The sequence below is a fragment of the Danio rerio genome, chromosome 7 (genome assembly GCF_052040795.2).
Source record: "Danio rerio strain M-AB ecotype USA chromosome 7, GRCz13ab, whole genome shotgun sequence".
In the NCBI taxonomy this organism is placed as follows: Eukaryota; Metazoa; Chordata; class Actinopteri; order Cypriniformes; family Danionidae; genus Danio; species Danio rerio.
In genome coordinates, this window is record NC_141027.1 from 58,223,716 (window position 1) to 58,238,796 (window position 15,081).

The window sequence follows — 15,081 nt, forward strand, 5'->3', positions numbered from 1 at the left end:
ATGTAAGATTTTCAAATAATCAGCAATCTACCCTTAATATCAATTGTGCTATTAGACTTAGATTATCATTTACATTTATTACACTGCTCTTTAGAATACTTGATTCTGTTCCAAGGTAAGTTATGTCCAGATAACCATTGTTTAAACTCATCTTAATCATGATATTGATACATGCACAAATATGTTTACATGTCATCCTTTTTTTCTGGAAGTTTTATATTTTATTAAAGAGCAAGTAAATTGTTACTTTGATCACAGCTTTTTTTTTTTTTTTTTTTTTTTTTTTAGTTCTATAGCAAATACATTCACCGGTCACTTTATTGAGTACACTTTACTAGTACCGGGTTGGACCCCATTTTGCCTTCAGAACTGCCTTAATCCTATGAGACATAGATTCAACAAAGTACTGGAAATATTCATCAGAGATTTTGGTCCTTATTGACATGATAGCATCATGCAGTTGCTACAGATTTGTCGGCTGCACATCTATGAAGCACATTTCTCTTTCCACCAACATATCCCAAAAGTGCTCTCTTGGATTGAGCTCTGGTGACTGTGGAGGCCATTTTAGTACAGTGAACTCATTGTCATGTTCAAGAAACCAGTCTGAGATTATTTGCGCTTTTATGACGTTTTTCCAATTTTCTATTGTCCAATTTTGGTGAGCCTGTGCAAATTAAAGCCTCAGTTTCCTGTTTATTAGCTGACAGGAGTGCCACCTGGTATGGTCTTTTGCTGCTGTAGCCCATCTCCTCAAGGTTCAATGTGTTGCAGAGATGCTCTTCTGCAACTCTTGGTTTTAACAAGTGGTTAATTGAGTTACTGTAGCCTTTCGATGAGCTGGAACCAGTCTGGCCATTCTCCTCTGACCTCTGGAATCAACTAGGCGTTTGCACCCACAGAACTGTTGCTCACTAGATAATTTCTCTTTGTTGACCAATCTCTGTAAACCCTAGAGATGGTTGTGCATGAAAATCCCAGTAGATCAACAGTTTCTAAAATACTCAGACAGCCTGTCTGGTACCAACATCTATTCCACGTTCAAAGTCACTTTTACACCTTTCTTCCTCATACTAATGCTCGGTTTGAACTGCAGCAGATTGTCTCGACCATGTCTACATGCCTAAATGCAGTGAGTTGCTGCCATGTGATTGGCTGATTAGAAATTTGCGTTAACGAGCAGTTAGACAGGTGTACCAAATAGAGTAGCCGGTAAGTGTATAAGTAGCTATGTAATATGTGGGATAATATAGCCAGACAGGCTTATCAGAAGCTGAATGTACATTGCTCCTCAATTATATATGCTCATACAGTATATAGACATTGTAGATGTTTTTGCTCACTCTCATCCATGCCGTTGAGGACCTGGTTGAGCTCTTCTTCTGTGTACTCGCAGTGATGCTCTTTCCAGCTCTCTCCGGTTTCACTACGTAAGATCACCAGCTCCCTCTCTTTTCCTCTCAGAGCTGCAAAGTGCGGGATCTCCACAATCACCGGCCTGTCACCACACAGGGAATTAAAGCAATGTTAATCATACAACTTTCTGTGTGTGTGTGTGTGTGATTGCTTATGTTTTAATTCTATGTTTATGTTCAAACATATACAAAAAAAAAAAATTCAGCTATGAAAACATCATAAAAAAAATTAACTTATATTGAGACTTAATGGTCACACATTACACAAAATAGTAAAATTGTAAAAAAGTGAATCAAAAGCAACCAGACTTGGTTGCAATACATGTTAATATTCATGTTATGTTCATACCAAAAAAATGCAGACAGCCACAGACATACATGCTGCAACTACAAGCTCAGCAAATGGCAAACAAATAGAAAATAAAATAAAATGAGCACAAATAACTAGGCACAAAAAGGGGCTAATAACAATACAATAACACACTTGTGACATATCACTACAAATTCTATAACTAAGTCATGATTTTCCCAAACCTGTAATGTTGTGACAGTTATCTTTTTTCTTGATTAGCTTCAAGTTTGGAAACAATCATGAGTAATCAAGACTAAAATGGAAAACAAAAATGATGCTAGGGTGCACCTATCCAGTGGCACTTTACAATGAATGCAGAATACATCCAACACAACACAATTAAAAGGGCAACAGTGAGAAAGGAGAAAGTGAGGTGTGGGACTGGCATCCATTGATTGTTTCGCGTGTCACTCCTACCCCAAAAATTTTGTCCCTGGTGGGCCCAGCTGCAGAATGCGGCTAACCAAACTCTCGCCCTCATTCAGAGGGGGCGGGGCAGTTGGGAGGTGGAGCTTACTGTCATCCAATAGCAGCAGTGAGAAAAGAGAGCATAGGTGGCATATTTTCCAGTTTGTTTAGAAAAACCTCTCAAAAAAATGTGGAAAGTGGAGAAATACACTTGGAGTTTTTTAATTCCTCGTTGTACTGCACTTGGTGAGCATTTCATTTATTTGATTTTAATTAAAAAAGTTAAATAAATAAATCATCTGTGATATTATCTGTGATAATCTGATGCAAGTATCTTGGGACATTTTGGGACAGGTTTCTCATGCCATTTTTTTTTCCAGTTCAGGCGTGCATTTCCGATAACCATTTTTAGCTAACTAAGGTCGCAAGCTCCGTTGTTACAAACATAGTTTCCCAAATCCATTGTTCCAATGAACATTCGCTAACTGCATAGCAAACTTTTATGCTTGCAACTACACCTCTACAGCTGTGGTTAGAAGCATAGTTCCTTGCTGTGTTCTATTCCCAGTTACCCCCCCCCCTATGCTCTATTCATTTAGAATGTTCCAACATTTAAACTTAAAATGATTTAAAAATAAAAAGCATTTAAGCCATCTCTATTAGGTGTATATTTGCTTTCAAAATATTTCTTCAGTTTAGTTTTAGCGATTTTAATATTGACAACTGCGTTCTCTTTGCAGTGCTCTTTGAAATTATTTATGTCATTTTGATCGCAGCCATGGCTCATGACCAAAGCTATAAGTAACTTATAATTTAAAAGCAGAATTTAAGTTACGTCTCCAAACCTTGTGAAAACAAAAATATATAGCATACTTTAATGTTTTTTTATTTATAGTAGGTAATTTATTAAGAAATGTGTCTGTAGCCTACTGTATATGACATGGGCCTAGTGGTTAGAACATTTCTGCAGTGGTCTGAACGTGTCAGATAGTAAAAGTAGAATTAAAAAAATAAATAAATAAAAATAAATACACAATATTCTACTAAATAATCATAAAATATAATAATAATAATAATAATAATAATAATAATAGTTGTTATTATTATTATTATTATTATTATTACTGTTCATATGTATGATTATTTTTATTTCTTAATAAATATCATACTGTAAAACTATTAATGATTTATATTATTTATATATAAGATTAAAATTTGGCCCAAAATCTAAATATCGATTAATTCAACTTTTTAGCTCGATTATGATAAATGAACGATTGTTTAATTTACTTATTTTATGTTTTTGCCCTCAAAGTACACTGAGAAGTTATGTACAGTAAAAATGCTCACATATTACAAGTGAGAAATTTTTGAATGAAGGGTGCATTATTTGATTTTAAAATAATTGCAGTAAACACACACTATTGTCTATGATATTTTATTGAACATCAACACCGAACAACTGAAATTAAAACAAACACTGCCTAAAACTTGCCTCTCCGCACCGCCCACCTTCATCACCTCTACCAGAGTGTCATTATGGACGTGTTACATTGTAACTAACGATGGATCTGCAACAAAGCAACTGTTTTGGGAAACACTGGACACTACATTGTTCTTTTCCCAATTTATAATAGTTCAGTTATATAGTTTTTTGGGGAATGCACCACAGAATTATCTGTAGCACAATGATGCACAGAAAGATTCGTTTATTCACATGCACACACACACACACACACTGTCAAAAACTATATTGAATATTAAATTGACCTCAGCGCATGGGTTTTCTTCACTGACTTGGCTGTAAATGTGTTGCATACTCACTAATGTAGTGTATTATGGAATTGAATGAGCACACCTGATAACATCCACTCTAATTTCAGGCATGACTACAAATGCCTGTCACCTCAAACATTTTGTTAAATAAGGGCATAAAGGCATAATGAAAGAACATTACACATTCATTACAGAGTTGGAAAGTAGTAAGGCAAGAACGTATTAAATCAATCATGGAGCAATATAGGAAGGGTTCGGCTGCTGGCACAATGAATTTCCTTGCAAGCCTTAAAGCCAAAAAAAAACAATTAGGCGTTACAGCCTTGTTAAATAGAGAAAAGCAGCAGTAGCATTAATCACTTTGACAGGAGGTGAGTAATAAAGGCAGCAAAAAAAAGAGCACAGAAAAATACCCATTATTCCATCATAGCAGTGTTAGAAATTGAGTAAAAGTGCTGGTACTTCTCTTCTTTGCACATTATTTTCATTACAATAATATATCATACCAATACAAATTGTTTGCATTTAAACCTCTATTATGTCTATTGTTTTCTTTTTCAATCTTTTATAAGATGACTTTCATCTGTTTTAATCATTTTTAATTATTTTAATCATTTTTATTTTATTGTTTCCTGTATTCTTGTTTATGTAAAGCACTTTGAATTATTTATAGACCTTTAATACAATGGGCTTTATGCACAGCTAGAGTTTTAAAGCCAACTTCCGGTGAAAGCTTATTGTTACTATTTTCAATTTCACAAGGTGGTTTTACAGCGCTGTTGTTGTAATGTAGTTACAATACATTCAGTTAAATAGACTTAAACATTCATTTAGTTGTTCAAGCATAAAACAAGAGAAAGACCGTTGTAACCGCTAGCGCCGTCAGTAGCAACAGGCTATCACAGAAATTCCTTTGAAAATACTAGGGTAAAATAAACTCTTATATTTTAAAGACATGGAGGGGGGAAAGTACTTCTAGCAGTACCAAATATCCTGATCAACAAATGATGTTATAATTATATTATTCTTAATTTAAACAACCATTAAATATAATTTTATTATTTAAATATAATTAAATGAATCTAGAAATTTAATAGATAATTAGTATTCCACTACAGCCCAGAGCACCCGATTACTTTAAACACTGATGATTAACTAGCTCCAATAAAATATATTATACTAATTCAAAAAATCTATTAAGAATATGAACAGATTCAGTTTAAAGATACTGTATGTGCAGTTTGACCATTTTAGACACAAACAAATGCCATAGTGTATTTGCCGATATTTAAGAAACACCCCGATAACCGATACTAAAGTCAGTTATACTTCTTTTGAAAAAGTCAATTTTGTGTCAGAATGTCTGCTTTTTATTATTATTATTATTATTATTATTATTATATTTATTATATTTCATTCAATTATATTTTGCCATTCTGAACCCCTAATGTGCCTCAATTTATGTTGGCACAGCTGAAAATGCGATCTCCGTAGGACAGTAAGATCCTTCAAGATGAGATGCAGTTATAAAAATCCACATGAAGTAGTTTTTAATTAGGGAACAATGCAAACATTTAAAACAGTAGCATTAGCTGAGCAGTATATATAGTGTACGGCTTTATCATAAGGCATGCTCACTTCTGTTTGTGTCATCGGAGGAGGGTCTAGGTTAAAAAAAACATCTCCAATATTTAGAATTTAGACTGCAATACTTACATACTACACTTTTAAATAGTGGTGAGACTCTGCAATAATAAACATAACTCATCTTGTGTCCAGATTCTGTCCAACTCTCTAAACTATCAAATAAATTCATAAAGTACTTGCTTACCCGAGGAACTGAGCTCCAGAAGGTCCGACCTCAATCAGCCTGCTGGCTAGACCGTCACCTTCTACCATTGGAGGCATTGTTGCCAGTCGGTGCCTTTTGACCAGTCTACAGGTGACTCTAGTAGGGGCGCTGCACTTCCGTGGTGGAATGATCAGCCGCAGACCATTGTGGCGGCATCCTCGCATGGCACCTCCTCGAGCATCCACCATGAAGCTGACTAAGAAACTGCAGTGAGAAAGAGATATATCATATCTTTAGATGAAAATAAAAAAAGGTTAGGAGTGATAAATAAACAACCACAGTATGTCATGAAATCACAAGCTACTTTGAAAGTTGATCATGATATTTTAGCCTGGTCTCATTGAACAAAAATACATGTTTAAGAATGTTTGTGAAGACACTGAAACGTACAATATAAACATATTGACATCATCTAAAATCTGAATATACTACATGTATTAAATATTTACAGCTGCCAAAATATAATGTTTCTTAATCTTTAACAACACAAATACTTTGTAATGGGTGATGTCGCATTGAGGGTGGGGGTGGGTGGTGGTGGGGGTGGGGTTGGGGGGGGGGTGGGTTGTGGTTTGTAGTCAAACACATCTTCATTGCATAGAGTTTATAAGGTTGTAGACTTTGGCTTGTTGAATGTTGGTCCACTCCTCTTCAATGCCCAGGCAAAGTTGCTGGATGTGGTAAGTTTTGAGGGAGCATGCAATTGGCAAGCTGACTGCAGAGCCGTTGCATGTGAATTGAATGTTCATTTCTCTACTATGGAGTCAATCAGGGGCTGTATACTTGCAAAATAAAAGAAAGTGGTCACACTTTATTTTGATGGTGCGTTTCTTCAATTTAAGTTACGTGGCATCTACTTGCCAACTTCTCATTAGATTATAAGTAGACTGTTAGGCTGGGGTTAGGGTTAGTGTGAGTTGACATGTACTTGCAAAGTTTCATATAGTCGGTTAAATGTCTGTTGAAGGAACAGTATCAACAAATATTAAGCAGACAGTCTACTAATACTCAATTGGACCATCAAAATAAAGTGTTACCAAGAAAGTTTTGCAAACAAAAAATAAAGTATTGAGCAAAAAAAAAAAAAAAAAAATCTCCTAAAATCACAAAGCGAAAATTAAGTTAAGAAATAAAAATATATTTTGCCCAAAAAAATAATAACTGCAAATAATGATAAAAAACTTTTATTTTCTTTTATTTTGCAAGTATTTATGGCCCTAGATTTACTCCATACTCTACCATAATCTGATGAAAAAACACATTTTTTAACAAGAAAGTAAATCTAAATACTTTGTAATATTAGTTACAATTATATAAATGATTGTTTGATATTTATATACATTTTTTTAATGTTGACTTTATTGCTGTTTAATGACAGTGATCCTGTGTCTTAGCCAACATCATTGTGACAAGATAGTGGCAAGATCCTGTGTCTTAGCTTACATCATCGTGGCAAGATAGTGGCAAGGTCCTGTGTCTTAGCTTACATCACTGTGGCAAGGGTCTCTCATGATCAAAGCGACAGTTGAAAAAGTTGAAAAGTATCATTCGAACACTGACCATAAGCCTACTCCATTCAACAGGCCTCAGAACTGCAGGCCACGTGTAACCCAGAACTCAAACGTTTCACCCATTGACCATGATTGGGATGCTCTGGATTTCCATATACTGTATGACAGCATGCTCCATTTTCTGCCATTATCCAGCAACTTTGCATTGCCATTAAAGAGGAGTGGGCCAACTTTCCACAGGCCACAATCAACAACCTGATCAACTCTATATGAAAATGGCAAAAATCTTAAAAAGTGCACTCTTTTGAACCCAAAACTCTTTTAAATCGAGTAAATAAAAGTAAATAAGCCAACTTCATTAAATGAATGCAATTGTAAATATACAGTAAGCTCCATGATCAAAAATACAAAAATTTTTTACCAATTAATTAAAACATTAGAATTCATGAAGTACATCTAAAAACGGTTTCAATGTAAACATTTTATAGTTTAGATGCTATCAGTATGTGAATATTGTACCTTTTGTTTTTTGTCTATGCAAACGTACGGTAAGTAAACAATACATATACATGATGTACATATATAATATATACAATATATTACATATATGATGTACATAAATATCACTGTTTGATCTTCATGCAAACACACACACAGCACCTGCACAAACTGTCTGGAAATATGACTTATGACAATACAATTCTCGAGACACAACATGCAGACAAACAAAAGATGTTAATGTGTAATGTTAATGCATATTGTATTTTTTTTACAGATGAAAATATCTGATGTATCTGTTTCTTGTGCTAGTTCATTGTTACATACTTATTATAATTTTATCTTATGATAACAACCCTCATTGCACAGTTTCCCTTCCAAAAATGCTGGTCAGGATTATAAATATAGAATCTTGGTATTGTTATATAATAATATTTTAAATGTTTATTTATATATATATATATATATATATATATATATATATATATATATATATATATATATATATATATATATATATATATATATATATATATTGTCTGGTCTCATGTAAGTGCTACTACAACTACTACTACTATAATAATAATAATAATAATAATAATAATAATAATAATAATAATAATAATAATAATAATAATAATAATAATAATAATAATAATAATAATAATTATATGTTTTTTAATATATCCTTTTTTTCTGATTTTACAGTCGATTGGAATGTTATCACTCGATTGAATGCGCATTATCAGTGGTTGTCAGTAGGGTCAGTTTTCATCCATCCACATGGTTAATCAGCTATTGATCACATACGGGTGCAGCTGGAAGTTAATGAGAATTATTTATATTATTTATAAAATTTCCCATTAATTGTATTTTATTAATTTACCCTTATTAATCTACCTTATTAATTTTATTATCTACCCCTACCCCAACTCTAAACCCAACCATAACAGTAATGTAATATGGCAAAAATAACTACTAATAATTCAAATTAAAACTCATAAATTATGTATTATTTAAGTAATAATAAACTATGAATAAACATACTGGATGTGTTAGAAAATGAGTTACTGTACAATGATTAAAGAACATATTATAAACAAATGAGAAACACACAACAAATGATTAGTCTTTAAGATGAGTTTGTAAAATGATGAATAACATTCAAACTTGCAGTGCCTTTTGGCATCTTTGAGTTACAAAGACGATGTTATACGATTCTACAGTTAAATCTAAAAGCCTAGTATGTTAAAGTAACAGGGCTGCTGTAGATACTATATACATCAATAATTTTTTAATGAATTGCAGAATTCCAAGAGGCATAGCAAGAAGACACCAAACTAAGTGGTTCCTGTGTGGAAGACACTGAGGTCCAGAGACCCACTGCAGTCACCTGCTATTGTCATGATCATGACATGGAGAACAATGGCTGAAGACCAAAATCCATCAGAGAGAAAAGTCAGAAAGAGAGAATCAAGTTTGAAAGACAGTAAGTGAGAAGGGACAGTTCACTGCTTTTTCAAGGCCATCATAGGAATCAGGTTGTTAAAGATTCATGCAAAAACTGTATTGTATTACACATTAATGAATTGCAATGGATTTTTCAAAAGTTCAGTAACATGCACAGAGATGTAAACTAAGTCAGATTTTAACTGTGTTTACAAAGAGCTTCAGTATTTTTACAGTAAGTGTCATTAAAAGTACTGTATGTGTGATCAAGATATATTTTCCATACCCAGAATGAGCAGGACTTGAGGAAAGTGCTATGTTGTCCAAGTTTTCAGTTTCCCATGAGTCCTTTTCACTTTCTCTTCCAAGAGAAGACACCTGGAATGAAAAAAGCCATTTCTGTTAGATATATTAGTATAATACAGTATAAATTCAATCCAGAATTCAAGAAGTCAGATTCTGCAGACATCTAAGAAAAATCATTATTAAAAGATTGATGGAACAATACTGTTTAAATTCAATATTTTAAGGGACTGCTATCATGAAAATGTAGTCAATGTTTGATATTTCAGAAACAAATATAGAGTTATTTGTTTCAAGTTGTAATATGATTAACTTAATTTGACTTTCAGGGCTCTAATTTAATGATCTAGGCACAAAGTCTAAAGCGCATGGCACAAAAGCATTAAGGGCATATCCATATTCACTACTGTTAATTTAAGGACAATTAAATATACTCTGTGCCCCAGCACAAGTCTAACAGGAGTGTGATTATTCTCTTAATGAGTTATGGATGTGTTTTGAGCACAATTAAACCAATCAGTCTCATCTTACATTCAACTTAAGAGTCAATTGTGTCACTCTAATAAAATGATAATAAAACGGTTTTGTTTGCACTCTGCATACTTAAGTGCATAGATTTGTTTCAAAACTTATTATATCTTGTTAAATCCAAACACAAGTCCTATTCTTATGCTTCATATGTTGATGTATACATCTCTAAATCCTGACATGTGGACAAATCTAAACTTGTTTTTATTAAAACAAATATAAATATGAATATAATAATTAAAATGCTAATAATAATAATTATATACAAGTGCAAAATGTCATGAATAAACTAAAAAAGCCCTATAGACATGAAGAAGGTATGGAGGCAGTGGTTTTTACATTTAAGTAGAAAATAATAATTTTGAGACATTAATCCTTTTCATACAATTTTTTTTTCATATGTAAATATATTTGTGTATTGCTGTACATCCTGTGTACATTAAGCATGCACAGGCGCATAATTCATACATTGTGCGCTGGTCTTTAGACCTGCTTTCAGTTAGTCAATGGTGCAGTGTATTTCAGTTCTTCAAAATAGTAACGTGCCAATAATGCACATTAACACACCTTCTTTGTAAACCAGATCACCCATGAGTCTACAAAGTGACGTAAATGGATTTGCAATTTAAACAACATGGTGCAAAACGTAAAAATTAGGGTTGCACTGGTCAGAAAATAGCTATAAATCAAGGCAACGTGTTTAACATTATTGCACTGGGTGTATTATTGCCAGTATGTATGTTTTAAGAGTTTACATTGCATTTCATTTTGATATACATTTCCATTTTGGAGAACTGGTCTACTTGGGATTATAAAGCAATTAAAATAAAATCTAATTCATTTTTTCATTCAGTTTCATTTTTTTAACAAAGAGAACCCACTTTCATTAAATAACACATATACTGTAAGATGAAACAATATGAATGATACAATACTCATTTAAAAAAAAAACATGTTTGAAAAACATTCAGTATCACCTGATTACTATAAATCACATCCTCCATCATTCCATAATGTTTTGAGTAGTAACTCTGGTGGGTGGGAGTGTAGGATCTGTCCAAACTGAGGGAAAGCATACAGTAAACACAACATCAGTCAACAGGCACTCGTGACTCTTTTTCATCATCCATCCATCCATCTATCCATACATAAAGCAGATAGAGTTCAACTACAGAACAATGTATAAGAACAAAATCCATACATACGTACAAAGTACAGCATTTCTCACATACCTCTGTAGGCGACTATGTCAGCATTAGAAGAAAGGAGAAAGTGTGGTGCAATTAAACATATTTATTGAAATGTATAAATTTTGAGTCAAACATTGGAACTTTAAGTGATCCAGCAAGTTTTTTAGTAACAATATATACACATAATTCCAGAAAAACTACATTTCGATTTAACAGACATTAATTTTCTCTCTTGATTCCACATAGATGACAAAACAAAGCAACATACAATTTAGTAATGGCTCCAAAAAACGGTAAATGCTTCAGTTTAATATATATATATATATATATATATATATATATATATATATATATATATATATATATATATATATATATATATATATGTGTGTGTGTGTGTGTGTGTGTGTGTGTGTGTGTGTGTGTGTGTGTGTGTGTGTGTGTAACTGTAACAGGATTGTGCTTATTCTCTTAATGAGTTATGAGTGTGTTTGAGCATAATTAAACCAATCAGAGTCTCATCTCACATTCCCTTTAAGAGTCAGTTGTGACGCTCCATGGTGCATTTACATGACAGACATTGTAAGTGGAAATACTAAACGCTAAAAGAACAAGCTTTCTTCAATCAGCCTCTTTACTTTACTCCTTTACTTTTGTGGATAATGAATTGGTTCTTATCAAACCCTAAGAACTTCATTTGGACAAAATATGTTCAAAATAATTGAACCGCCATGTTATCTATTTCCTTTATTTATTAAAATAATAATGCAAAAAGCATAATTTGTTAGAAGTAGTGAGTTTTTCTTTGTGTTAAGTATTTGCCTCTGTTTGTTGTGGTTTTCTTTTCTCCATCGCTACCTGCTGTCTATACAAGCAATTCATTATCAGTGCACAGGTGCGGTGAATCAGGTGTTGACATGTGGGAGCTTGCTCATGTGTTTGTGAAGTCCTTTTAAACCCGACTGGAAGATAGTTCAGAGAATCTCCTCTCCCGGCTTGTTTTGTTTATTTGTAAAAAGAAAAAAAAATTGTGCTGTACTGTAATTGCTCAGCGACAGTTAAGGGGGTTTAAAACTTAGTTAGTTGTTGAGTTTTTTTTTTTGTTGTTGTTGTTATTTGGCTTTACCTTCGCATGATTTTTATGTTTCCTTTAAAATTAAATGTCAAATAAATTTGACTTTACATTATTTCTTTGGACAATCATCCAAGTTTGAACCTCGGCTGGGTCAGTTGGCGTTTTTGTGTGGAGTTTGCATGTTCTCCCTGCGTTCATGTGGGTTTCCTCTGGGTGCTCCAGTTTCCCCCACAGTCCAAAGACATGCAGTAAAGGTGAATTGAGTAGGCTAAATTGTCTGTAGTGTATGAGTGTGAATGAGTGTGTATGGATGTTCCCCAGAGATGGGTTGCAGCTGGAAGGGCATCCACTGCATAGAACATATGCTGGATAAGTTGGCGGTTCATTCTGCTGTGGTGAGCCAAGATTAATAAAGGGACTAAGCCAAAAAGACAATGAATGAATGATTGAACAATCGTCTTTGTTGTTGTGTTTTCTTTTTAACATGAGATGAGACTCCGGGCTCCTCAATAATTTAGAGGTCTCCTATTTATTTAAATTTAATAAAATTATATTTATTTAATAAATAGAAATTACATAAATGCATTAAACGTTGCCCACTGACAGGAACAGCTAAAACACCAGTAGAGTAGTGTGTGATTTCACTTAATAAAGAAACACTATGCACCTGCACACACACACACACTCTCTCTTGTAGTCTGCCATTGTTGTTTTGGTTGTCAAATACTCATTGCATATAGACTGAACACATGATACACTTAATACATATTGTTTTATTTGCAATTTATGATGAAAATAGAAGTTTTTAATGAGCCATTTGAAAATAAAATGCATAAATTTACCATTATTTTTAATCAACCCCACAGGTGAATCATTTTGTGTTTGAAATGACATTGTAGTCTTTCAATGAATATTCATGCAGTTCTTATTGACAATTTGCCCTTTTTATGCTTGACAAATGACAATAATCTGAGAAGAAACATTTAAAAAATAAATAAATATATAATAATAACAATAATCGGTATTTCATCAATAATAAATACCTGTCTGATCTGCCTCCTTCTAAACTGAACCGCAGGTAGTTCATGCCATCCAGGTACTGGCCAGGTAGTGAATCATCTCCTAATTCTCTTAAATCCTCTGCTCTCAAATATTCACCACCATCACCTGTCATAGTGTCATCACCTGGTGACAGACAGGCAGAGAATGTCATTAATGGGATTCCATAAACTCTGCACATTTACACATTTGTTTATGATCAAGTAACATGAGAGACCTTGATTGAAACCTTGAAAAAAACTGATTACATATGCATGCATATAAACACGCATATAAACACACACACACAACCTTTATTTGATAAATTCTTCATTCTTCATACAGATTGCATATATCAGCAAAGCCTCTATGCTTTTTGTAGCACAGCAATCTAGACTGCGGCAGTTCTACAGCATTTAAATCAAGGTTAAGCTAAATGAAGCTGCTGTGGAGTCTGGCCAGCAGGTGCAGTGTCTCTAGCCAGTACTGTATACCAATGAACTGAGGACATACTGTAGACTGACAGTGGAGTTTGGCTTTCAGATGCATATTGGCTGCCTTTGGAATGGGAAAACAACACAAAAAGTGCATAATATGATGAGAAAATTAACAATAACTTAAATATGAAGCACATAGGTCCCAAATAGTTGTGCAAAGTGGCAATAAATATTATTTTATTATTATTATTTTTTTATTTAATCTCTATTATCTGTGATGTCAGTTGTGCTTGCCACTTTACAAATCAGTGTTTCATCAGTGTTGCCCTAAAATTATTGAACAACACCCATTCTTGTCTTGTCTTCAGATCTTTTTTTTAACCTTCATTGGTCTTGATTTTAATATACAGAGACGATACAGAGGGGTATATAGAGTGCAATTTATTGCGGGAATAGTGTAGTATATGGACTTCCTTATATTGGATCAGCTGGAGGTTAGAGTTAATGGAACAGGACCTGATAACTTGAAGAGCATTAGTCCAGTTATCTTCTGAAATCTCTAATCCCAGGTCCCTTTCCCAAGACATCTTGAAATTTTTTGTTGGAGGGATGGTCTCATTAAAATATTCAACATATCTAGAGAAAAGACCCTTCAAGTTAGGCTCCAATGTCATACATGAATAAAGATAATCAGGTGCTTTGAACATTTCGAAATTGGAAGTATTCTTTTTAACATAATTCCGTATTTGTAAATAACAAAAAAAAAAAAATGAGAGGAAGGTAACCCAAACTTTTGTCTTCAGATCTTTTTTAATCCACTTCAAATGTTCACTATATAGATAGATATAAGTAAAAAAATGTGCCAAAATCTACTTCTTTATTAAAAAAGAACAATATAATTACTTGACAGAAACACTTTATTTATTACTTGGTAACACTTTATTTAATGGTCCATTTGAGTATTAGTGGACTGTCTGCTTAAAATCTGTTGACACTGCTCCTTTAACAGACATTTAACTGACTGTAAGAAACTTTGCAAGTACTTGTCAACTTACACTAACCCCAACCCAAACCCCAACCTAACAGTCTACTTATAATCTAATGAGAATTAGCTGACAGGTAGATGCAATGTAAGTTAAATTCAACAAATGGACCATCAAAATAAAATGTGACCAACCATTTAATTTTTTTTTATATAATTAAAATCCTAACACATTTGCATATTGCGTTAGGGTGCTATACGGAAGCA

The 15,081-nt window shown here is 33.3% G+C and overlaps 2 protein-coding genes across 53 annotated transcripts in view; one reads left to right on the plus strand and one right to left on the minus strand.

Moving 5' to 3' along the window:
* The window catches only part of ank2b (ankyrin 2b, neuronal), a 243,298-nt gene that overhangs the window by 45,772 nt on the left and 182,445 nt on the right, over positions 1–15,081 (minus strand). For 22 of the 52 annotated variants that reach the window (XM_087259221.1, XM_087259219.1, XM_087259220.1 and 19 more), the window contains 5 exon segments: positions 13,401–13,542; positions 11,070–11,154; positions 9,548–9,639; positions 5,783–6,007; positions 1,344–1,498 (listed from right to left, as the gene is read on the minus strand). In XM_087259221.1, coding sequence (XP_087115347.1) covers positions 1,344–1,498; positions 5,783–6,007; positions 9,548–9,639; positions 11,070–11,154; positions 13,401–13,542 — 699 coding nt within the window. 52 annotated transcript variants of the gene reach the window in all.
* LOC147843211 (uncharacterized) overlaps positions 288–15,081 on the plus strand; it is a 501,869-nt gene continuing 487,075 nt past the window's right edge. The window contains exon 1 of the mRNA XM_087261917.1: positions 288–2,718. The gene's annotated coding sequence lies outside the window, so the exon portion shown is untranslated. The remainder of the gene's footprint in view (positions 2,719–15,081) is intronic.